General features: G+C 40.9%; 2 protein-coding genes across 3 annotated transcripts in view; one reads left to right on the top strand and one right to left on the bottom strand.

Moving 5' to 3' along the window:
- Positions 1–26895, bottom strand: part of trdn (triadin) — a 112877-nt gene that overhangs the window by 18857 nt on the left and 67125 nt on the right. The gene's annotated exons all lie outside the window — the stretch shown is intronic.
- The window catches only part of nkain2 (sodium/potassium transporting ATPase interacting 2), a 79907-nt gene continuing 64992 nt past the window's right edge, over positions 11981–26895 (top strand). Inside the window, exon 1 of one of the 2 annotated variants that reach the window (XM_027283948.1) lies at positions 11981–13460. In XM_027283948.1, the coding sequence (XP_027139749.1) occupies positions 13407–13460 (54 nt within the window). In that variant the 5' untranslated portion in view covers positions 11981–13406. The remainder of the gene's footprint in view (positions 13461–26895) is intronic. The other variant, XM_010739313.3, reaches the window with a different exon arrangement.

Below are 26895 nucleotides of genomic sequence, written 5' to 3'. Positions count from 1 at the left end.
ATGTTTAAAGCGTTAAAGAGTTAATTTTAACTACTTTATATTCTGCTGAGTAGTTTACTCAGCAATACATCATGTTTCATCACTACAAAGTTTCCACGAGTGTAAAAAAAAAACTACAACAAAACAGCCTGTTTTCAGCTTTGTGATAAAGTCTTCTTTTAAATAGATGATTTATCTTAAGAAGCAGAAGGATTTCTACTCCACCCTTAAAGGAATACTTAATCCTTCAGTTTATCAGGGAAATTCAAATTTTTTGGACAGGAAGGGTATGAAAAAAAATGAAATTTAGAAGGTAACTACGTAGTAGCTATCAGACAACTGTAGTGAAGTAAAAAGTAATCTTTCTCTTGAATATAAAGTTGCATAAAGCGGAAATACTCGAGTACAAGTACCTTAAATTTGGAGTGAAGTACAGTACTTGGTCTCCCTACCCAAATATCTTATTAAACACAATAAATACCACCTGTGTGGGTTTGCAGAGCTTTCAAATGAGTGGACAGCTGTCATTTTCACACTAACACGAGAATGAGGGAATATTTTATATAATTAGGTTTATCGTTAATTATCCTATGAGATTGTTAAAAAAAATGTAATAGCCTGCAGGTACATGAAGTGTCATTTACATGAGTGAGCTCTTTGTCCTCACTTTATTAAATTAAGACATATATCACAGAGTAAGCTGTAAAAGATGGGTGATTTCTGCATGGCTTTCAATTACAAATGTTTTTTGGGTCCACGGGTTGCCTCATGCTCTCGTTCTGTTAACAATGCTGGGGCTACAGATGTATGTTCTGGGCTTACAGACATCTCCGGGTCTTCAACCAGCAGAGGATAGCAAGGACGCCCAGTCTGTGATTAAAACAGAAGTGAAGAACACAAGAGTCACACATCAACCATTCATCTCTGTCTCTCCGTAACACTGTTTCTTCATTACTGTCTGACTCCTTCACCTACCGACATGTGTTGGCTTTCTCCCTCCTCCATACATCCCTATGCCTCTCTAACTTTTTGTCTTCCTTTCACCTTCACCTCTTGGTCATCTCCATCTCCCTCTTTCTTTCCCTTAGTCCCCTTTTCTGCCCTCCTTTCCTTTCTCCTATCCAACCTAGTTTCACCTCTTCCCTGCCCTCTCGTCCTGTCCTTCCATCTTACTTTTTCTTTCCCCATCCCCCCCTTTCTCTACATCCCACACAACACACACACACACATACACAAACACACACACACACACACACACACAACTCTTCTTATTAAATTAGTAATAATGTCACCATGCTTCCTCCCAGGAGGGCAGTGTTATTGACTTCATTATGCAAATGTAAACCAGCCCAAAGCTATATTACTGATGGGATAAGACAAACACACACACACACACACACACACACAGTGTTTGTAGGCCGAGCGTGCTGGCCAGGAAAAATGTCTTGCTTTTTCAGATAATTATGCCAACCAGTGGAGCTGATGTGTGTATTACCATGAAATCTGCTACATCGAACAGGCCCATGGCTTATTATGTCTGTCTTGGAGTGACAATGTGTTAGTTAGTTAAAATAGAAAATGAATGCTCAAAATTTAGGAAGTAAGTAGTAATATAAAAATGTCAACTTATAGCATGTTTTGTAATCAAGGTGGTTTGATCGCCTCCTTACTCTTGTCACATGTCAAAGTGTCCTTGAGCAAAGCACTGAGTGCCAAATTGTTCCTGATGTCTATACATGAAGAGACAAGTCACTTGAATAAAACAATACAAATAAAGACTGTATAGAGACAAAATGAGATTTCTGGCCACCCAAATTTAAAGAGCTTATTTCACACTTGTGTTGGCTCTTCACTTTGATTTCACCTCCAGCTTTGTGAGCTACTCTTCACAGGAAACAGACTGATGGGAATGCAGGTGGATGCACCACCCAACAGGTACCTGAATGGCCCGTGCGCTTCAGGAGTAATTTTGGCTTTGCGGCTTGGCCAGGATGTGAAATTTGTCTCATCTTAACTCTGATCTGCCGGGCATGAATTTTTTTTCCGTCATAATGGCACTCACCGTTCACTGCTGACAAACCATGCTGTGTCTTGATACAAGTTCACAGACCTGGAAACATAACGGAGAGTATACAGTAAACACACATGCACACTCATGCACACACACTTTCAAACACAGTATTGGCAGAGGCAAGCCAGACAGATGGAAAGACAGCAGAGAGCAGGGATGAAATGGAAATTAAAGTCACAGTGTCAGCAAGAGCAATTATAGCTAAGAGACTGATATTACAGGTACACTGGCTGACTGAGTATTAACCAGAGCAAACTAGAAGCCAATTTCAACAATATAATGTAATTTCTGACATATTTATTGTGTTGGTTTGTCCACTATATTTGCCAAGATAATATCTCAACTAAGATATGGATTGGCACAAAATTTTGTACAGATATTCATGCTTTCAAGATGATGAGGCCGAATGACTTTGGTGATCCTCTGACTTTTCATCTCACATTTTCATCAGATAAAGCTTTTCCATATCCAGTGAAATATCTCTACATCTACTACATGGATTGGCATAACATTATTCTGCCCTACAGCATGTAGCAAGCACTACTATATATATATATAATATCTATATATATATATATATATATATATATATATATACACACACATATATGCATCTGTGGACCCATGTGCTGTGACCGCTACCTTTTAGTCATTGCCCATAACAGGGCCTTTTGTGAGTTTGATAGAAAACTCGCTTCAACACTTTGAAGAACAAAATTCACCGAGAAACATCCCACTGTTCTGATCAGGCCAACGTCTCCCATTCTACCTGTCTATCATGTGCCTCGGTGGCCGAACGGTTGGCGTCCAGAACAATTTTTTAAAATTCCATGTACGCATGCGCACAGCGCTAGAGATTCACTAGTCGTGAGTTCAAGTCCGGCGAGGCTCACAGTGACATGCACTTGACTTCCAGGGTTCAATTCGCTGGTAAAGGAAGCCGTCGGGTACTGATGCCAGTCACCTTGGAAAATATTATCAAGAAGCAGAGGACTGTCGGTAAAGTGCTCGAGCCAACATTCAGTCATTTGGTTTCCTCTGCCTCCATCAGCCTTTGGAAGAAGCACACCAGTGCTAAGAGCAAAGCTGAATGAAACAAAGGAACAAAAACAGAAACCACTGCAGGAGAATGTAATCTGATACTTAAAAGAACCGGCTTACTGACTGACTCACTGACCTGATGTCGCAGAGGACAACACAACAATCTGTCAGTCCAATCAGTTTCTGTTCTTAGTACTACTGGAAGGAGCTCTTACCCGCACAGGCACACATCTTTATTCTATTTCCAGATTCATTTTCAGTACATCTGAGGCAACATCCACAAACAAGGTAAACACAGGGCTGACATTTTCAAACACTTTGTATACTCACAACAGATTCTTTTCCATTTCAGCTTTTTAAGTTCAAGGTTTTGGTGTAACTTATTTATTTAATGTCTGTGTTAGAGACTGACACATTAACTAACCAAATTACTTACTGTGTTACAATTTGCCGTCTGAGTAACTGACTGATAGAAAATGATATAAAACCAGCTGTTGAACATAGTTATTCTGGGAGATGATGCTTTAGCTTCAGACTGTCTGGTCAGAAGACATTAGAAATGAGGAGCAGTGCACCAGACACCTCATGCATTTTTAACCAATCAATATCCTCTCTTCTACATCTCTTTATCTATCTCTATCTCTCAATTTTTCTCCTCTGTCTGTTCTTTGTGGCTCTATCTCTATGCTGTTTTATTCAATGCACTGTAAGTTTTTCCTCTTTCTTTCTCTCTCTCTCTCTCTCTTTTCTCCTTGAACTGCTGCAAACGTTATTACTTTATTCATTTGTCTCTCTCATCTCACTCTGTATATCCTCTCCGTCCATCTCTGGTCATGAGATCTTTCTCATCTCAGTCTGTTGTCCTTCCTCTAAACTCTCTCTCTCTCTCTCTCTCTCTCTCTCTCTCTCTCTCTCTTCTTTTGCTGCAATCACTGTGTTCTCTTCGTCTTAATATCACCTGTCTTGTCTTCTTTTTATTACGTCAAAACAGACTGGGGTTGTAAATGTCCTGCCCCATTTCACTAAGTTTGGAAATTATCTGTCCCGGTTTACTTTGTCTTAATTGGAATAAGAATATAGTCTGTCTGAGCGTCACGGCACAGACCCCAGAATGAGCATGTAGACATGCAGACATGCAGGGACTGACATTATTTCAAGGACATCGATAGAAAATGACAGTTTGTTCAACAAATTTTTAAAAAAGGAACGCATATTTTTCTCCCTTTCCTGGTATCTAGCCATGCAGTTTGAGATATTGGTAATCTTTCTGCGGCCACTGCAACACAAAAGAGGTCAATGGTATTTTGTTTGTGCTGTTCACAAAGCTTTTGACATGACATTTATATATAGATGTTTTTATAATGACATTTAAAAACTGTCACAGTAACCTTTCTTAATGTCTTGGGCACGCTAATCCACAAAGGATGCGCATAAAAGTTGTTTTCGATACAATCACAGTATCACCAGGGCCAGAAACACTAACATCAGTTCAGGGTGTTTAAGTGTCCATAATGTTGACTTACAGCAGAAATTGCAAAAATCCTAAAACACTGAAAAATGAAGCACAAATCTCACAGATGTTCCTCAAAAACCCAGCAGAAAGCTGTCTGCGTGGCTACATTCAATGAAGCAGGGAGACATTTTTCTTCCTGTAATTTGGGTGAATGCACCCTTTAAAACATTTACACTTATTTAAGCACACTGTATGTATGTTTGCACAAATGCATTAAACTGTGCACACATGAAATAGATCAAATAAATCATCCACTATAAGTCTCAGAGACACACATACTTTCAGTCAGCCTATTAAGGATGAACTTCTTTTCTCAGTGGGAAAACTCCTGAAAGGTGAAACTGCCCTGTGATTTATTGAACTCAAACCAATATCCATTTGGGGTTAATTTAGTGCTTACTATGTATTTACAGGGGACGTCTTTGCCTAACAAACCAGAGAAGCAGGAAGCTTGATAGGAGTGCTCATAAAAGTGTTTCTGCTTTGTCTTAAAGTGCAGATACAGGAGGTAATAGATGTAAGAAGGACGACTGTCCTTGAGAATATTTTCTGCCATTAGAGAAAAAAAATACAGAAGCTGCAGAATTAAATGTATGAGGCAGAAATTGAGCCAGGGATGCATTCGATAATGGGACTTAAAGCTTGTTGTGATTTACACTATAAATTTAAGCTCCGCTCTTGATAAAAATGACAAACGCAGTGAATTGTATTGAGCTACCGTGAGCTACTGCTGCAATATCCAGGTCTAATAGCACTTAGAGTTCTGCCTCCAGGCACACACACACACACACACACATGACTGAGTACACACACTCACATGAGCCCTCGCGTACACACAAACACACACACACATAGTTGAGGCTAGCCTATTAAGAAGGAAAAACGCCTCCTCAGACAAGGAGCACAAATAAAACTGAATTAGTGTGTGATTCATGGCATAAATGTCTGAAAACACACAGCGGTGAAAGAACACACACACTGAGGTTGCCTTTATTTTTTTTATGGTAACCTGTAGAAGCATTTTTTTGTGTGTAGTTGCTAAAGAAGCCCCATTTGTGATTAAAATTGATTTCTTATGACCATCTCCATGTTAGATGAGTTTAGTGATGCATGTTACTCTATTTTCTATTGCACTTCCATGTCCTTGCCTTGAACAAGGTAGGCTGAATAAAATGTTGAGGGTCATTATTTAAATGGACTTGATTCTGGGAAAAAGAAGTATCTTTTCGAATTACTGGAAATAGTCATCATTGCAAGTGTGACATAAGCAGTTGGTGGTGACAGACAATAGCGGGGTGCTTAGTGTAATCAGCCTATGCTATAATAATTATAGGGGTAAAGATACCTTGGTTGGTGGATCGCTCAGGAATATGCTCGAAGGCAAATGAAATAATTCTATAATTGTGAAATTAATGACAGTCATTTCCCGCAGCCTAAAGCATTGCTTCACTGTGATCGTAGATTCAATTCCTTAAAATGACACTTTAAATTAGGTGCTAATCAGCTTGCATTATTATTTCAAGATGGAGGGGGGGTATATTCTATTCTGTATGGATTCATTCCCCACCATGAAAGAGTAAAGATGTGCAGCGTGTTGCTCACGTGAAAAATAAAGTAAATTACAGCCCAAAACCGTCACATTTTAGCCTAATTGATCACAGTACTGGTTGCTAGTTACCAGAAATAAATCAACATGTCATCTATTAACTGTTCGACTCAAATGACAAATGAGCAATAAAGATGAAATAACACTATGCACAACCAAATCTGGGGCAAAGCGGTGGTTCAGTGATCAACACTGTCGCTTCCCTTTGTCTGTATGCATCCTTTCCAGCTACTCCAGCTTGAATTGGTGACTCTAAATTGCCCGTAGGTGTGAATGTGAGTGTGAATGGTTGTTTGTCTCTATGTGTCAGCCCTTTGATGAACCCCCTGTGTACCCGCCTCTCGCCCAATGTCAGCTGGGATAGGCCTCAGCTCCACTCCGCCCTGATAAGAAGCGTTTATGGAAAATGGATGGACCGACAACAAAAGCACACAGCAGCATATATGCAGTCATAATGGTGTGATCAGTTCTTAGAGAATATATCTATCTAGTTTCAAGGAGAACTTTTACATTTACATGCAAGTCCTTCAAATGTTTCAAGTTGCATAGATCCAAAGTTCATTGTGGATTTTATAATTCCATGAGTATGAAAAGTGTATTTTATACATTGAGGGTTTTTATTTGACCTTGTGAACTACAGTTAGTAGAATGTGAATAGAATCATTAGCGGGTGCTGAATGATCTTTAACCCCATGCGTATATATAATACTGTGTATATAAAAGAAGACCGGGATGCTGAAAACTGTGTCTTTATGAACCATCTTGGAGGTGCTGAACCAATAGCTAAAAGCTGCTCTCCGGTTGCACAAGCACATCAAGAGATGTCGCCGTTCAGGGTCAGCTTTATATACAAAACAGTAGAAGAGTGACCTGGTCACAATTTAAGCTGATTGAATACTCCACACTTTGTCTTTTCGTCTTGAATCCATGCTGTCAGATCTGTTTAGTACTGTTGATATGAATCTATGAACATTTTTCTGTCTATCCCATCACCTCCTCCTCAGCTCGGATGGTGACGGGTGTCTGTAACTTCGTGCTCTGTCAGAGATCTATTTCTTTATCTTTCTGACATTGAGCCGTGAATGGTTCAGCTGCACCAGATTTCTCAACTGTGCTTTCTCAAAATGTTGGCGCTGCTGCAACAGGTTACATTTACATACAACACTTTTTTTTATTATGAATGTTAATGACTTGTTTAAGCTGATATTCCATAATTATAAAATCAAAACATGTATGGCAGGATTTGAATTTTGTTCATGAGTGCAAGTCATGAAAACAAATGTAAATCTGTGAAGAAAGGACACCCAGAGGCAAGCAGTCTTGTGACTGTAATTGAGTAGCAATATACTTTTTAAGCATGTTCTAAAATTAGTACTTCTATTTTCAGCTAATTTGGTTTCTGCTCAATTATTGTGCTGCTTATGAAAAGGCAGGAATCACAGACTGGCCCACAGCTGTGCCACAATCAGCCCACTTTCACTTAAATTTCATTTTATTTGGAGAGAGACTGGTTAGCATGTTGAAGTAGCCACAGTCAGGATGCACCATTGGCCTTTTCACAGTGTACAACTGGCATTCAAAATAGCCTGTAAAGGAGCTACACTTGCATTTGCACTTAAATCTGAAATTACAATGGATAAGGTTAAAGCGGTCGTTTTAGTGATGAATAAGTATTTATTCATCATTATGAATAAAGTATTTTAGCTTCTTTTAACTCATTGTTTCGGTTTCCTACCCACAACTTCACTGTTTTGGTACAGTATCACACAACATCGACTGCATTAATTTCAGCCACAACAGCCAGATGTTTTCAGGTAAAAGTTCTGAAAAACCAAGCGGCAACCTCCATGGTTGGGAAATTCAAATCGTTGAGCGGCTTCTTCAGTTTGGCTACAGAACATTTCAATCTCCATAAGAACCAATATTAAAATGTCCAACTTCACAGAGGAAATACACATGTTTACAGCATGGTTTACAGTTTTGTTCTCTAGAGCTAATCTTCTGTTAATGGCAACTGATTTTTTTTCTTTTTACTCACTTGTTCAAATGATATTAGGGCTTAAAGTTATGCATAACTAACAACATGGCTATTTTAATTGGCAGGTAGGTGTCATTACAGATTCGGCCTGCCCATAACCAGCATCTTTGTTAGTCAGGAGGCGGAAAAAGTAGAACAGCCAACATGGCAGTGGCCAGCACTGCATATCTGAACTTATGTGTGACGTTACACATGCAGTGCATGTTCTTTATACTATCATTGTGAAAAACCTGCTGTATTCTACCTGCACCAATAGCAGCTATCTAACTGAGCTGGCCGACTTTTAGTGAAGCAGCTAAAGAACCCTCTGGAGTTGGTGGAGACCAAAAATAGAACTAAAAAAGAGACTGAATGTTTGACTAAAACCTGCCAGGTGACTCCAAATGATTGCTAATGTTGCTCCATGGAATCTCGCTGCCCCTCTTTAACTCTTTGTGTCATTTTTCTCAATCTCTTTGTGTCTTTGTTTCCCCTACCTCTTCTTTCTGTCTCTGTCTCCTGTTTATCCTCAATTTTTATGTGGCGTAAAAAGTCGGTAACTGATATTCTACATACATATAAGGCTATTTTCAACTCTCCGGGTTTGCAGTTAGATTGTTTTCAGATAGGACATGGTGTAGGTGGTAGAGCATGTCAGAGTGGCAGAAGGTCCGTGTGTTTTTCTTGTGTGTGTGTGTGTGTGTGTGTGTGTGTGGGTTGAGATAGGCTGGCAGCAGCAGGCATCTGGTGACATCTGGTCCCGACAGATAAAGTAATAAACACATACTATCTCACTATCTGGAAAAAAAAGGTGTAGCCTATCTCTCTTTCTCTCCCTCTCTCTCCCTCTCTCTGTCTCTCTATCCGTCACTTTCTCTCTCCATCAAAATCAGATTCAAATAAGCTTTATTGACATGACAGGAAAGTGGCATATGTTGGCAAAGTAGCAAAGTTTTTCAAATGAGGTAAGAGACTGCAACAACAGACTCATGCCAGGTGTACTCCCTTTTCTGTACTTTTAAGCTAACTGGGTTTAACAATTTGATCTATAAAATATCAAAAAAATAGTGTAAAATGCAAGATCCCAGAACCCAAGGTGACATCTTTAAATGTCTTGTCTTGTCCAAACCAACAGTCCAAAACACAAAGAGATTATGTTTATCATCATAAAGAAAGAAGAAAAACTGAAAATATTGACATTTGAGAGTTTGAAACCGGTGTTTTTGTGCTAGTAATACTAGAAAAATTAGTCACTAATTGATTAATTCAATTGTTTCAGTCCCGCCAACTTCATATTATGTCATCAGCTTTCACATCTACTCAAATTCACACTTACATATTTACACACACAAATAACATATGTGATATATTCACTCCCGAGCTGACAAACCGACCACCTGAGCCCACACCATCAGGTGAACCACGGCCAACATCCCACAGTGGTCAGAGGGCCCCTCGGGGCACAGGCCCAATTGGCCCAGTCAGTAACCTTTGTGAAAGAGCAGATGATGTGCGACAAGGGAGAAAATTAGGGAGGGTGAATTTTTTTGAGTGACTATTACAAAGGCCGCGTAGATGACAAGGAAGGGGACAGAAAGAAAGAATAGGAGCAGGAAATGATATAAAAAAAGAGAGGTGGAGGCATGTTGAAGCGACAACGGAGGAGTGGTAATATGGGCGGATGGGACGATGGATGGATGAATAAGTAGGTGAGATGATAAATAGAAGAAGGAATGGATGGATGAATGGGTGGATGCTTTGACACATGGCCCCGGGGAATCACATGCCACTGTCACTCAAGATTAGCGGCATAATTAAACTCCTGTGTGTGTGTGTATGTGTGTGTGTGTGCATGCATTTGTTTGTGTGTATCTGAACGCATTTGTGTTGTTTTCCTGAATGTGTGTGTGTGTGTGTGTGTGGGAGGGGTAGACTGTGACAGAGATTGATGATGAGGGGAAAGCAGGCCATTATGTTGTATAGCTAAAGCAGTGATAGCCTCTACACCTCTGTGTCTGTTTAAAGTGCTGGCCATTTTATAGGCGTGGCACAAGTGACCCCATAACACACACACACACACACACACACACACACACACACACACACACACACACACACACACACACACACACACACAGGGAGTGATTTCCCACCTTTAATTGGGGAGAAATTTCTGGTTTCTTCTCTATTGTTGTTGCTTAATTTGGCTGTGATGCTTTCACTGAACTGCAGCCACTGTGGGAACAACACAGAGCTACTGAGCTAAATTAAGTGTCATTCATAAATGAGGTAATGCCCTCTCAAGTGTTAACCCAAGGCTCCTTCCAATAACTGATGAATAGTTGTGAGCAGTTTTAATACGTTACATTAAATTTTTAAACACTCTGGCCCCCCAGTCCCCTTATTTTAAATATTCACCCTTAATAGCAGATTGTCAGGAAACCCTTCAGCCTTCAATTAAGTGAATGGCAAATGAGGATAAATTGATTATCTTGACAAGTCAGACAGGACTCCCCACTGATAGAGAGAGAGAGAGAGAGAGAGAGAGAGAGAGAGAGAGAGAGACTCCTTCACAATAATGGTTAAAGGCCATGTTCTTGAGCAGCTGCACGCCGACCAGAGCTACATCTCTCCCTGTCTATGTTTGTGTGACTCAGTGAGTGAAAAGAGCCCCGCCGCTCCCCTGCCGAGCGGAACATCAGCCTCATCAAGTGAGCCAGAGGCAGCCACAGCAGGGGCGGAAGGCAGATCCTGCTGCCTTCAAAATAACAGCCTGAAAAAAAAAGTCCAAAGGATCAAATCTTAAAAAAAAAAAAAGAGTATGAAAAACTTCAAATAAAAATAAATGACAACCGATCATGACCATATGGAACAATGAATCTTATCAATAACAAGGCAGAGCAGATAAAAGTAGAATCAGAGCGAGCCTGACGTACTTAATTACAATCACCAGGAACAGCAGCATAGACTTCTTCAGGCAACTTCAGTTTTGTCACGCTAAGCTCAGTGGATCAAATGGTTGGTTCAAATATAGTAGTTGTGCTGAGGTGCAATTAGTGTCTGTATCCCCCTATGAAACCTGAAGGCCTATTTATTCTAGCCACAACTGATCACAGTCTAGTGATGCATAACTCATTTGGGCAGTTTTGCATTAGAGATGTAAAGCACAGCAAATTATTTACAGCTCCAACATTTTTAACATGATCAGAAAAGCCAACTCGAGCCAAATGTTTTTGGTAAACCAGTTTGGTCTCTGAGTCTGAATTTCTATTCAACTCACCTGTTCAAATTATACTGTATTAAGGCTTAAAGATATGCATAATTAACAGCGTGGCCACTTTGATTAACAGGTGAGTGCCGTTGATGATCCACATCTTTGCAGATTTTCAGATTAGCCACAAGGCAGAAGATTTTTGAGCTTCAAAATGGCTCTTCGGAAACCTGTGGGTGAGGTCACACTTACACTGTCTATTTTTTATACTCAGTCACCAATTAAGACCAATTAAGACTTAATAAAGTTTGCACCCCTGCAGATGTCACCTAAAGCAAAGAGAATGCAATGTCCTTGCAATTTTACAAAAACCTACATTTATGTATATCAGAGTGAAAGTGATTTGCGTTGAGGCATCATAAACCATAAAATTATCTTTACATGTGAAAATGCGAGGACAGATTTACACACACAGAGAAAATGCAGCTATTGCTTTAATGTCGCACTTCTTCCCAAATTAGGATGATAAACATGCTTTTATTTTGAAACTCCCCAGCGGAATAGCCGTGTTTTTGCGCGGTGTTTGACTTGACAGATGGCAGGCGAGAGACGCTCCTCTCTCGGCTGTCTCTCTCGGTCCGTTGGTCCATCCCGGTTCCCATTGTCTCCCCCTTTTTTTTTCCTCCACTCCTTGAAGACAAACCCCCGAGACGACAAACTTAAACTTAACCGTTATTTTCCGCTCGTACGTTCACGTTTTGGACACTTAGCTCAACCTGAAATTTCACCCTGTCCCCTTCTCCATCCGAAACGTGGACATGCTTATTTTTATTTTTTTTTAAATGTCCTGCTTTTTTTCTTGTTTTTCTGGTTTAACGTTGTAGAGAATTATTCGCTGTAACGGAGTGAATTAACCGACCAACGGCTGACGGTTGGTGACAAACCGGTGTGGTTGTGTTTGTGGAGCTGATGCTGAGATGAACCGGAGCAGGAGGACTTCTTATTAGACAACAGAAGAGACGCCGAAATCAGCTTTGACATATCACAACACCCTCGAAACAATTCTTACTCACCAAATTCAGGAGAAAGAAAGAAAAAAAAGGCAGATATGCTGGATTATTATCGCGGGTTCTGGTGTTAAGGACGCAGTGTTTTGTTGTTGTGTTTGGTGTGATTGACCGTTAAAGGATGTTGCCGCTACATGCCCGTTACTTCCCCTGAGACGAGACAAGAAGACGTGGACCACATGCACTTGTTTTCTCCACCCCTGAAACAAATGAGCTAAATCTAACTAGCTCTTATTTGGGATTTTTTTTTCTCCAAACAAAAGAGCGTTTAATCCGGCGAGTACACACATCTAATCCCACCGTTTCTCACAGCTTTTGACAGTCTTTGAACGCATTACTGTACTGTGCTCATTCACTGTTGATGAGGGAGGATGCGTTCAATGGACATAGTTGTTGACCGGACTTTCTAGACACCAGCATAGGCGATGACTGGACAAGTGGACCTTGTGTGGACATAACTTGAAGAAGAGTCGGTTTCTTTTGTGTCAAGAGATTTGATTGATTTATCAGACTGCCTTCACTTGCAGAGGCTCATCAACAACAATCTGTGGACTTCCCCAAAGACCACCTTCCATCTTTGATCCCTGACCCCCCCTCTGTGTGTGTTGGAAATCCAAGGGACCACGTTGTTTCCCGGCTGTTTACCTGTCAGCAAACACCCCTCCTCTATTTGAATGAAGTAGTAACCTTTTAGTCCCCTGAGCTCCAGCGAGTAGCAGCAGGGGCTGCACTCTGTCCTGTGAGGCCGAGCAGGGAGCGCCTCTACCTGGGCTGCCAGCCAGGCAGACGAGCCCTCCGGGGGCTTTTTTTTTTTTTTTTGGTCCAGCTGGTAGATTTGGGAATTTTACCCAGAGTTTCTTCTCCGAGTGGATCTCTGGAGAGAAGGAGGAAGGAGGACACCATGGGGTGCTGTAGCGGCAGGTGCACCTTGGCCTTCATCTGTGGCATGCAGCTGGTAAGTGTTAAGATTACTATTGATCCTGTTATGATCAATCAAGACAAAGTTGTTTTTTGTAACATTTTGTAAGAGTTCATGAGGAATCAGAAAAGATTTTTTTATCTTGGTGACGAGACATGAAGCAGGGTTTGGGTGGATAGACGGATGGATGGAGGGAAAGAGATGAATGACTGAAAGGTCACATTTTCAAAAGTTAATAGGTGTGTAAAAAGGTCATGATACAAGGTAGGATCTGGTTTGAGGGACAGATTGACGAATAGGTTGATTGAAAGGATGAATTGCTGTAGGTGGGAGCTCTAAGACGGTATTAAGAGTCCATATGGAGCACTGATGGATATGTGGAGTCTGGGAGTGATAAATTGAGGCAGTTGAGGTACAGTAAAGGAGGGATGGATGGTAGATGGATAGATGTATGGAACAGGTCCATGTGATTTATGAGAAAACATGTATGGACGGAGGGAAAGGGGGGAACAAAGCTGATAGAAACTCGTAGAAATCAGCTGCTGCCATTCCCTCTGTGTCTGGTCTCTCTTTGTATCTCTTTCTCCCATCACCATCTGTGTCAATGGAAACTGGTGCCAGGCAAGACAATGGGGAGGGAAGGATGGGTCTGTAGGCGTGTATGTGTGCATACATGTGAGGATGTGCAAGTAGGAACACAAGCGAAAAGAAAAAAAAAAAGGCAAATCCTTTAACATCAAAAAGAAAATCCCATCTAAAGAAAAAACCCCGTCTAAAACCCGAACAATAATAGGAAGCGGCAAACACAGAAAAGTCGGTTAGTCCTTTGTGTTTCCCAGAGGAAAATGGCCAAATGCATTTGATCTTCTGTCAGGTCAAAGAATTTCCAGGACAGCTATAGTACAATGGATTTTTACTAGCAGAGACATTTTCATCTGAAACATTCAACAGTCATACAGAGAGAAATCCATCAGAGAAGAGGAACTTAATACGGCATTCATCGTTTTAACTGCTTAGATGTAGCATAACAAGCTACAAACACTGTTACGACCTCATTAAGTTCATACACTGAACGTGTTGAACTATTTACAGAGAATTAGCAACATTAATATTCATTTGGAAATGTGTTTGTGTGTGTAGACGGCACGGTGGTGCAGTGTTTTAGCACTGTCGCTTCACAGCAAGAAGGTTCGAACCCCGCCTGGGGTTTTTCTGTGTGGAAGTTGTGTGTGTCCAAACAGGTTAATTGGTGACTAGTGTGAGCTAATGTGAGCGTGAATGGTTATTAGCTCTATGTGTCAGCCCTGTGATGAACTGGTGACCTCTCGCCCAATCCTAGCTGGGATAGACTCCAGCCTACCATGACCCTGATGAGGAGAAGCGATTAGAGAAAATGGATGGATGGATATAATCCCAGAGGGAAATATCTAGCTCTTTAGCTGCTAAATGCTATAATATATATAATACTGTGTTCACCAGCTGGCAGCTAACTTTGTCTGTCTGCTGTTTGGTGCATCAGCATGTAGTGTACAGTGAGTATAGGGGAACCTCTTCATTGAAAACAGCTGCAACTGGAAGCAGAGTGGTAAGAGTTAACCAAATCAATACATTTTTTGGGGCCCTAAAACCAAAACAATGAGCTCATAGATGCTAAAATGCTCCATGAAGCTGTAACGAACTGCAGAGTTAGTCACTACGAGTCACATCAAACAGTCATTACACCCATTATTTATATTAAAGGTATTTGTTAGTGCAGCTTTAATATAAAAAAATAAAATACAATTTTTTTTCAGCAATCATTCAGAGTGAGGTGGATGACTTTTATTTATTACCAGCTGTCAAACGGCGGCTGCTTGTTGCGTTGATTGCTGTCATTATTCACTTTGGCTACATGTAACCACAGCAACATTATTACTGTGCACAGTATCAGCACAAAAAAAAACAAAAAAACAGCTACAGTTGGAAAATAAGTTCAGGCGAGACTCTCTGGAGGCCGCCCTGGGAAATAAAGGACATCAGTACCTGAAGTCGAAGCAGAGTCCAGAGATTTAGGCAAAGTAGTGCCACTCAAAATAAAAACTGCGTTTCTTTTAAACAGTATAGATTTATGAAAATAATGCAACAGTGCTTTCTCTGCTTGTGTAGAGACACTGTGATATAGACACAAGGACATTGCCTACACGTGCACATATGCATAAACATGAGTGCCTGTGCTGATAGCATTCTCATCTCATGGAGTCATGTACAGTTATGTACGTGCAAACTGAAGACCTATTGTCACGTTGAATGGGACACTGTTACGGACACGATACCCTGTGTATGTCTGCATGTGTGTGTGTCTGTGTCTGTGTGTGTGTGTGTGTGCGTTTGTATTCAGTACAAAAGATCACGATATATGAAAATCACCTAATTTACCGCAGGATATTAATGTGTATGACTCTCATTGTGTGAGGGGGGGGTGCTCGTAAAAGGTCTATTGTGCCGTGAAATGGGACATTTCTATGGATATTCTCATTCAAAAAAGGAACAACCGCTGCGTTACTTAACACGTAGCACAATACCAACGAGATTGCCATGTGCTGTACGTACACGAAACACGCCATTGTGCTGTAAATGGGGATGCTGTGTGTATCCGTAGGTGAAAAAGAGAGGGAGGGTTCGTGTATGTGTGTGTGTGTGTGTGTGCTTGTGAATGAGATGCTGTCACAGTGATAGTCATTGTGTCTAATGCGGTGGAACTAATGCTATGCCATAGTCAACAACATGTTTTGCTCTGTTAACTGTTGTAATAGCTTAGCCAGCTGATGCCACCGCTAGCTGAGCTGGAGGTCTAACTGTATGTTACAGTTTGGCCATGCACAGTTAGCTCTGTTATACTTGCAGCTATTTAGACAGGAGTCTCCTGAAATCCACATCTTCATTAGAAAACACCAATTCTCCACAGTATGCACGAAGAAAGATATCGAGACGCTATGTTTTACACAGGGTTGAGTAGTAGTTAGCCACAGGAAACCGCACTGCTCGCAATCCTTCTTTGTTCAAGGCAACCTAATTGACCACAAATTAAAAGAGAGCCCTTTTTTCCCCTCTGCTTGCTTCTCTGCCCACCCCCCTGCTGGAGGTAATTGTTTTTACGATGTGAGCTTCCACCTGATAGTTGACCTCAAAGGGTAGAAAACAATGCCGGTGGTCAGTGTGTCTTATGTAGTGGAACTGATGTCTTGTGTAACTCTTAACAGCAGTTTTTCTCCTGCTTCATTAGTTAGGTTAATTGGCAAGATATGTGATGTCACCATAGCTGAGCAGAGATCAATGATCCAGGCTGGAGATATGTCTACTACACAGCTGACATCACCATGTGTCAAATCTAAACAGTCCCACCAGGTCGTCTTAGGGTTAGGGTTAGGGTTAGGGTTAGCTAGTCAGGTCAGGTCTGCCAGTGTGATCCAAGTTAAAATGTAGTGTGTTGCTGTGTGTGTGCTGAGTTACCTTTATGTGGGTGTCAAACCACAGCAAAGAGGACCACATTAGTGCTGGATAATTTGAAATAATTATCTTCTGCTTTCCTTTCTTTAGACTTGAAAGTCGGGCTGATTAGTGATAGACACTTCACAATTTTCTAAATCCCAAGGTGACATCTTCAAATTACTTATTGCATCTGACAAACACTTTAGTTTATTATCACATAAGAGAAAATTGAGAAGCAGATCCTCACAATGGAGAAGCAGAAATGAGGGAATGTTTGACATTTTCACAATGACTGAAACACTTGAAGGACCAGTGTATAGGATTTACTGGCATCTAGCGGTGTAGCTGCTGATTGCAACCCCATGCCTCACCCCATCCTTCCTAAAATGACGAGAAAACTACAGTAGCTGCGAAATGTCGCAAAACATTTATATCCTGGACTACTGTAGCAACATGGTCTCCATTGAAAAGGACCCACGACATCTGTAGATATAAAAGGCTCATTTTAGGATATCAAAAACAGACTACACTACACATTATATTCCACCTTTAAAGGTACAATATGTGACATAGTCCAGAATTTTAGTTCATGAATGCTTAAACCTTAAAAAAATTATCTAACATTATCAACAGACCGTGAGGTAACAGCCATGTCGTTGTGTCAAAGACATCTTGTGTGTTGTGTTGTAGATATTAAATGCATTTACTGTGCCTTATGCTATGCTATAGAGCTTCAACCCGTATGTCCCTGTAATACCACTTGCGCCTTGGGAAGCGATAGTGAGTCGTTGTAGCATTCAGTCTGCCTTCACTTCACAGCCTGAGGACAAAGAAGTAGCGAGCCAGGCGGAGGGCAGAGCTGCTGCTAGCCGACCCGGCCTCAGCAGTCATCTGGAGGTAACCCGAGGGCATCTTCTTGAGGAAGAAATCACGCTGAATTCAGCTCTGATCTGGGGCTGTTTACCTGCGGGATGACAGCTTTTTTTAACTTTTGAGATTAAAAAGTGGATTTATCCTCACTCTCGCTTCTCAACCTGTCTGTAGCCGCGGACACCTGCGATACTATTTCATATTTATACACTGGACAAAAAGGGAGATTTCTTGGAGACAAGTAAGCAAGGAAGCTCTGAAAATCTGTTACTTGATTCCAGCTAATGTCGTTATAGTTCTTCTAGCAAGATAGCACATAGCCGTGGTCAGTCCAAACTCAACAAGTATTTCACAGGTTGCTTGTTTATCATCTTGCGGACAGAGCTGAGTATTTTGACAAATTCTTATGTATTTGGCATTACTGTTTAGAGGCAAGATTACAAGTTTGGAAAGTAGTGGACTTTCCAATATACATACATTTTTGAGGATATTGTAAGGTTTATTATGCATGTGTCACTGTGAACACATTTTCAATGATCATCATCAACCAATTTGATTAATCGACTATCGAGTTTGACATGACTTTTTAGTGTAAATATGAGTCGTGTCAATGTTTTCTTCTACAGCATCTTTCCCAAAAGCTGAACTTTTTTTCTGTAGAAGATGAATTGAAGAAAAATGAATTGGGTTATTTAAATCCTAGCGAGTTGCAAATAACAATGCAAAATTTCTTCATTATTTAATTAACTTCAGTTCAACTTCAAATGTTTCCACATGGCAACAGTAGTTACGGTGCGAAAGACGAAACACATGCAAAGTGTGTCACAGTGCTGTGAGTTTATACAAACAGAACGAGATCAAGAAGATCATTGCAGATCAGATGGTGTTGTTACCAACATCTTTTCACACACACACACACACACACGGACACAGATACACATATGCCGTGCATGGTGACTCACTTTCTGTGGTGATGGTTGTGGTCCTTGTTGCTATATCAGCTCACACACCCACCAGCTGCTGTCACAAAGATGATGACTAAAATCATCCAATGGCGTGATAGGTAACAGGATGGCAACCGATGGCCTCGCTCCGTTGGCTCATTCAGCAGAGCTCGCGCAGACGGTTGGTGGGTGTTTATATTGATGGACCGTTAATTATGTTGCTGGTGTGCAAGTTAATTGAATAGAGTAAATGGTGTAGAATTATAGCTTTGCAATTCAGCGTAGTGTACAATTACAGTGAGATAATTGATGATCCAATAGAATAGATGGATAATTGATCTTTTAGAAATAAAAAACAAAGCTATCAGAGCTGGAAATTTTGAGAAACATATTCAGTCATAACCCAAATTGTTCGTGCACATTTAGAATTTTTACACTAAGACTTCAAGATGAAGAGTGTACACACGTACTGTAACAAGACTGGACATATACAGCAGCCACAGGCTATCTGAGACACTGTTTGTCTGTCTGTGGCACTACATTCCTGTGACATTTCCACCATCGAGGGACGCAATGAATAATTTACCACTTGGAAGCTGCGACATGAATGCAGAAATTGTATCTCTGCATGTGAGCCGTGTGTGTTACCTGATTGCAAAATAGTGACTGTGCAGACATTCAAGCCCAGACGGCAATACTTATCTACGATACATTTAGGAAAAACAAGACACAGATATATCAGTTTTGAGATGCTGGATTTTCTCCAATTATACTGTGGAATTATGGGAAAACATTTCCGCAAATTGACATAAAATAGAAGACATATTGGCTTTTGGTTTAATAATTGCCATTGAACCGGTTTGCAAATTGAAATAAACTGTCTATTAAATTCAGATATTACTACTCAGTCTGATTCTAGTCCAACCACCAAATAATTTTGTTGGCAATATTAAAATCCAAATCCATGCACTGAGAGTGCTTTGAGCTCGAAGTGAATGGACCTGAACGGAGCTCCTGCACTCTGGCAACCAACATAATCTTCATGACTTCTTCCTTATTGCCACAACTCAGTGAGATAAAAAGGCTTTGCTATCCTTTAGGTACAACGCTGCTTTCAACAAAGGCCGCACACAATCTCAACTGTGAGTCTATAGATTTAAAATCGTGTTTTTTTCGCCCATGTCTACATATTTCTTGCCTTTTCATTTCTTTATCTGTCTCCACCTCCTCTCTCGCCCTCTCTCCCTGCCTGTCTGCGTTCGGGGGAATTTAGACATCACACCTTGGCCACTGACTTGACCGGCAATGCATTCGATGTGCTGTGAACAAGACAAGCTTTCACGACCGGCCCTGTTGAGGATCGTAGGTGAAGCACCGGTCCATTGTAACAAATCAGACCTCCAACCTGGATCAGTCCGAGCTGCATTTATATTGTTGAAGTTGTGTTCTGTGATTAAGGGGTATTGTACTTTTCCTGCTTTCAGCTGTCAGTAAAACAGTGTCTTGAAAAGTGCAGGCTTTTTGAGAAATTGCTGGTAAATGTTGGTGTGTAAGTGGCTTAGAGGCAATGGGAAGTCATGGTCATTTTCCTGCCTTGTTTAAGCTCCTGTGGAGAAAATCTGTACCTTCTAAGAGCAGACTTTTTTTTGTTTTTGCTTGTGGACAAAGGGCCATTAATTTCACACAGATTTAAGCTAGTGACTGTGACAACTGTCACTTGCAAGCACTTGGTGACGTTGACAAGGAAAAACTTGACCGTGACCGGTTGAGTTAAAAAGCCTTTTTTAAAAGTTTTAAATATGCATTTGATATCTACAGAGAATACAGTCAAAACAGTATACTTTGTGTATTTCATGGTAGTGCTACAGTAAAAAAAAAGCACATTTCTGATATAGAAGCTAATGACAGTCCCCTTCCCATTGCAAAATAACGTTAGGTTACTATTGTAGGCATTAAACTAATTAACTGGGCGTGATGATGTTGGCTTTGGAACAGAAAAAAAACACAGATTTTAACTTTTGTTCTTGTATTTTGAAAAAACAAGTCTTTCGAAAATGAATATGCTCCTTGGACTTGACATCTGTCAGTGTGTTTGCACCATAAGTGTGTTCACCTGCAGATTCTTGTACAGACAGGAAAACAACAAGCCAATCAGCCTGTGCTAGGAAACAGTGGTTCAATTGTGACCATTTTTTTTTTTTTTTGTTGCAATGGTGCAGAAGTAATATTTCTGCAGCAGGAAGTATACCTGTAGAGGCTGAACTCTCCCAAAACAATTACAGTACTATTGACAGTCAACCTCACTGGGAGATGTTTAGTTTATTTCGGGGTGATGCACTGTGGTGCTGTGATACACGTTATCACAGGTCAGACAAATGGATCAGCTCTGTCCGAGCTAAAAGATATTTTTAATTGCTCTGTCGGAAACCTCTGCTTCCTTTAGGATGCTAACACAGAATGAAAGCACTTATTTCTTTTTTTAGTTCTCAGCATTGATTTTCATCTTTGGCTCTAGCTCTTTGCAAATGAACTACTTCGCTTCACCAATGCTAAATTATTTTAAAGTTAGATGTTTTAAACACCAAATAATGCCAGCACTAAAAAGTGTAAGTAGCTTTGCTTGACACTGCTGTTGATAGCAATACACTGCATAATCAGGGTGGTTTGTTGTCATGGTGAACAGTCATCTCAAGTTTTAAAAACTCTGCATGATAAAAAAGTGTCTGCGTTCTATGTTCCACTAAAAAACTAAATCAAATCATAAATAAAAGTATTCAATATTTACTATAGATCCATCACAGATGTCCTGCTTATTGAACTGAAGCTGTCAGAGAGGAAAAGCTTCAACATCTGGAATGTCTGGGGTGTTGTGATAAATAGCAAGCAGACGATACTGTGTAAGGGGGAAAATCTTGTCTGGTTGACTAATACTGTTTGGTTGTAAATGTGGCCCCGTATTTGTTGTGCTGGGGGAGGGGGTAAAAAAATCCATCAGCCAAAGAAGTCCGTCAAAAAGCTGTCAGCAAATAGCACATAATTCTGCACTAGCACTTTCGGAGTCTTCAGATTCAATCGATATATTAAGGTTTGGAAAAAGACCAACTTTTGCAAAGGAAAATGTGCAGCAAGGTACATTTTTACGCTGGAATGTGTCCAAGGACTGTGCAGAAGGCTGTTAGAGCCTCCCAGCCAGCCTGGATGTTAGACTGCTGCTACTGATGACAAGCTCTCTTACAATTTAACATCTGGAGGTGACAGTGCTTCTCCTCTCACCGATTGATCTCTGATGGCTTAGATAGAGTAACGGAAGTGTGTGGTTGTCTAGGTATTTGAGCCCTACTCTTAGCTCCTGGTATCATATTTAAGTCAATGAGTCGCTTGTGCCTTAGAGAGTTTTAGACTATCCCCCTGTCTTACCTAGCAAATGCTTCATTAGCATCTGTAATTCATTGTGTTTTCTCATAACAACATTACATAACAAGACTAAAAGACTGAAGCTATTCTAAGGCAGCTCTGTAAGGATGTGCTTAGAAACAACTTTGTTTAAAGTGCAATGCTAACATCAGCATTTCCTTAACCTAGTTATAAAACTTCATTTAAACCATTTCCCAAATAAGCAAATAAGCACAAAACAGAGAGTGCAGCTGAAGTTGGTGAGGATGTCCCTAGTTGGAGGTATTTGGTACTTTTCCAAACACTTGGAAAAATTGGTTACCAAAATGATTACAATTAATCTTTTGGAGGACAGCAAATTTCAACTCATCCTGTGGCTGTGTAGACATGTCACACAAATGTGAATCTCATGGTGGCGCAAGAAGGCGAAGTCAGGGTATCATCAGATGATACACCCTCTGGGGACCATGAATGTAACAAAAACGTCATAGCGTCATCTGTCCAATATTTCTTTAAAATAAATTAATAAAAAAAAAAATTAAGTATTTTAGTCCCCACCAACATGGTCGACTTACCGACTAAAAGAATTTTGTTCATTTCCTGTTGTCTACTATTTCTTATTGTAATAACTTAATCACTTTCATATACGTTAAACAAGATGTTTGTAGATTGGGTCCATAAGTCCCAGTGATGAACCCTGAGACAACAAGTCTAGGATGTTTTCATTTGCTTTCAGCCCTCAGTGAAGGACACAGTATTGTTAGCGTTGTTGCAAAGTTTAAAAAGTTTTATAAAGATTCTTTCTTCAAAAAGACAGCCTTGCCCAGCACCAGGCTCACTGCAGCACCACTGTTCTGCCTTTTCTCTTTGGTAAGCTTTCTCATAAACTGCAATTTTCCACCCTGGGTGTTTTTATTGTAAAAACAACATGAGTTCCTCTCCCAGTTGTGACATGTCTTGTAAAAGCATTTGGAGGCTCACAGAAAGGGTGCAAAACCATGAGACTGTATCAACTCACACTGTCATCATAAAACAGTCTGTGAAACTGTGGAAGAGGAGAATCAGTAAAAAGTGAAATCTTTGTGTTTGAGTTGGAAAAGCTGACTCAATCTGTATTCTCCCACAGCTCAGTGGAGGCTTTAAATTGAACCTGTACACACTTGGATTGTTTGTTCTATAGTCTCAGAGAAACTGACGCGCATATGGTGTGAATCACATCTACTGTGGGGAACACTCTTGTGCCTATATATGTGGCACTACATTGTACTGTAGTACACAGTGTTATCTACCAGTAAATAATGTGAACTATCACTGAATAGTGGGATTGCAATACTTTATGTGTCAAGATATGTTTATAAAACACAGTTGTTACAGTCTCTGGTCTCAATTCCAACATTTGGCTGAAAAGTTTTGATATTTACTGTATGTTTAAAAGTGGGAGAGGCTGCTATTAAGTAGTATTAATATTACTTAACATGTAGTCACGGTTCTAAACAGTACAATACCTATGAGTCTTGGCTGCTGGTGCTAAGGCCAGGATGCCACTTGGATGCCTAAGGCCGCGTTCAAAACAGAATTCTGCATTTTCCATTAATTTGAGCAGGGTAGGGTGTTTTGGCTGTGGCAGTGTGGGCTGCAGTGGTCTCTAAAACACGGCAGAGAAGTTGAGCCAGATCAAACTTTTGGAAAAACTCAGCAAGACGTCACGCTGTGTCCGCCAATACTCTACCTGTTGTGCTATGGATTTGTTTATTTCATGAACTTACATGAGCTTCGAAGTCTGTGTCTGGCTCGCAAATTTATGCTGCAAGATAGTGACACAAAGAAGTTTCCTTTGGTTTGTGTCTGATGGTTTTCGAGAGTGTATGAGGGTGAGGGAGTGCTAGCGTCAAGAGAGGCAGTCAATCACCGCGATTTGCTGCAGTGCCTGACTGTCTGAATGTGTCCTAAATCTGAGCTGCAGAAAATTTAAAACACGTATTGCTTTATAGACACAGGATTCATGCAAACCTAAAACTGAATTCAGTTAAAGGGATAGTTTGATTATCTTGAAGTAGTGTTCGTATGGTGCTTATGCATCTCGCTGTATTACCTATAGTAGATGGCAGACAGCGTGCTTCCAGTTTGGAGATGCAGACAGGGATCCCAGCTCAGAAGCAGAGCCATGTGCTGCTGTGGAAAGGGTTCACACACAAAAGGCTCATCTCCTAAAAATCAAAATCCGTTTAATACACGTTATTAGTGAGTGCTTTTATAAACCAAAATTCATCAAGTCATCTTCACTGCATCCCCCTAAATCCTTCCCTCTTCAACCGCTGCTGTTGAGGGCACCCGACAAAACTGCTGTAGCCAGTCACTTTGGATTTCTTGTTTCTTCAGAGCAATCTGCTGGCCAATTTCAATCTCCCTGCATCACATTCCCCGAGTCCTGACCACATCTTTTGAAAATCGCCGCCGGTATCATATCGACACTCAGCGGTGGAGAGTGAGAGGGAAAGTGAAGCAACGACATGCAACAAAGGTCATGTACTGGATTTGAGGCGGGTGCGTGTGCCTGCTGAGCTGCAGAGATGTGTATCGACGGAGCTGGAAGCTGACCTTGTGCGTGACCACTGCTGATGGATGAGCTGAGATGGCGTTTGGCCAAATACTGCCGCCTCAATATTTACACAGAGGCAGATAGACAGCTTGACATGAAGGGATGGACAGACAGACATACAAACTTAAAACTGTTTTGGCGGTGGCTTTCCATGGCTTGCTGCTCCCATATATTTACCCCTCAAGGTGAAACACTCCCCTATTGTTCTCTGAGAACTAATATCCTGTTGATGTAGTTGTTGCTATTGTTGTTGTCGGCGTGAATTCTGATATTCCGCCTGCACAGTCGTTTTGATCTTATTACATGAAAGAAGCGCTCGAATCATAATGGCGAGAGACTGCAAAGCAATGCCTCAAGCTTCATTACACATAATTATGAGATGGAGATATGACTGGTGTCAAATGAACACTTCCTATCTGGAGAATAAAACAACGAATGACACTGATATTTTGTTGATTCTAATGGAGTTTTGGGGACTTGGAAAGTTGCTGAGCACAGAAAGAATTACGAAGTTATCAAAACTTGATATTTAGCTGAAAAATCAGCGGGAAAAAAACTAGGTTATAGGTGGGAGTAGTGATAAATTATTTTTATTTGTTTTTGTTTTTCGTGCTTCTTGCTACAGAAGTAAATTCTATTTCTGCTAACGATCTCGCTGTCCTTCCATCAGCAGTAAACATACCCCTGATAAAACATCGTTTATGAAGTTTATCATATCGTCTGCAGTTCCATAAACGTGGTTAGAAACCTGCAAATTGCTCTCATGTCAAATTTTATTCTATTAACCATCTTTCCTTCTCTTTTGGTTCCTTATTCTGTAACACCATATTTTTATATCTCTGTATCATTGTTGCTTTGTAATCTTTTCTCTCTGTGTCTCTCAGCCTTTCTCTCATGCTCTTTCTTTTAGTCTCTCCTTTTAGACTCTCCCGGGCCATTTGAGTTGCTCAGGGAGCTGTGAAAACGATGTCTGTGTGTCTTTGCGTCTGCATCCTGTAGGGAGTGCCTTTATGTGTGTGTGTGTGTGTGTGTGTGTGTGCGTGTGTGTGTGTTCACGTGCAGGGACAGCGGAGGTGGTGGAGCGTGTTAAATCTTGCCGTAGGAGCCTTTCGACTGGGATAAGGAGCCATGGGAGGAAGGAGGCAGAGAGGCAGGGAGGCAGGGAGGGAAGAATGGATGGATATATTCATAGAGGATAGATGAATGTCTGTGTGTGGATCGATACTGGGATGGAGGGGTTGAGATTTGGATGAATGAATGGAGAGAGGGCCAGCAGAGATGAGCTGGGGAAGCCGGGGAGGGGCAGATGATAACAAGAGGGGATGGGTCGATGATGGATAGATACACAAGATGTATAGACGAACAAATGATTAATGGATGAATGGGTCGTTTAACACTGCAAAGTTATCTGTAATGACCATAAATGGAAGATATTGGAGAGAGCCAAATATGTTGGGTGTTGACTTTGTGAAAGTAGAGCAAATATTGTGTAAGTGATGTAGTCTGACAAGAGACGAATCAAAGCCAAATTCAACTTTTTGGCTGACTTTCCAGATACCAGTAAGCTAAATAAGACGAGGAATCCAAAAGACCCAAGAGACCCATTAGCAACCACCGGAGGCACTGCCCTTTGCACCTAACCAAACTGGTTTAAACCTATTAAACACCTTTTGAGGCAGCTTGACTCACAACACTACAACTTGTGAGAACACAATATCACAAGATCGCGCAAGAATCCTTGTTGCCGGGGTGCCTCGGTAGCTTACCTGCCAGATCATGCCTCCCATGTATCAAGGCTGAAGTCTTTACAGCAGTGACCTGGGTACAATTTAGGTCCAGACAGAGTAGTTTCGGACTAATCAGTCTCCTGGCAGCTAAGGCTGTCGGATAACGCTTTGTGCAAGGATTGACTGTTTCCTCGAAGACAACAATGGCAGCCTGTAAATGCTCCTATTGTATCAGTTATATCAGAACTGGAGATTGTTTATTCAGTGCAAGAAGAGCAAATGTCTCAATGACAAAGATGTTGATCCGAGTAGTTGCCAGTTGCCCGTAATAGACAGTGATAGACACATGGACACTTGATGAAAGTGCCTGTCCAGCAATGATTTCCCAGACAGTTCTGTGTAACAAATCATGGGGCAGTCAGGTTGTTAACCAGCCAACATTACCATTACTTCCATGCACTCAAAAGCAA

The sequence above is a fragment of the Larimichthys crocea genome, chromosome XI (genome assembly GCF_000972845.2).
Source record: "Larimichthys crocea isolate SSNF chromosome XI, L_crocea_2.0, whole genome shotgun sequence".
NCBI classification, from domain to species: domain Eukaryota; kingdom Metazoa; phylum Chordata; class Actinopteri; family Sciaenidae; genus Larimichthys; species Larimichthys crocea.
The sequence above is the reverse complement of the archived record's forward strand: the minus strand, read 5'-3'. Positions and strand labels throughout refer to the sequence as shown.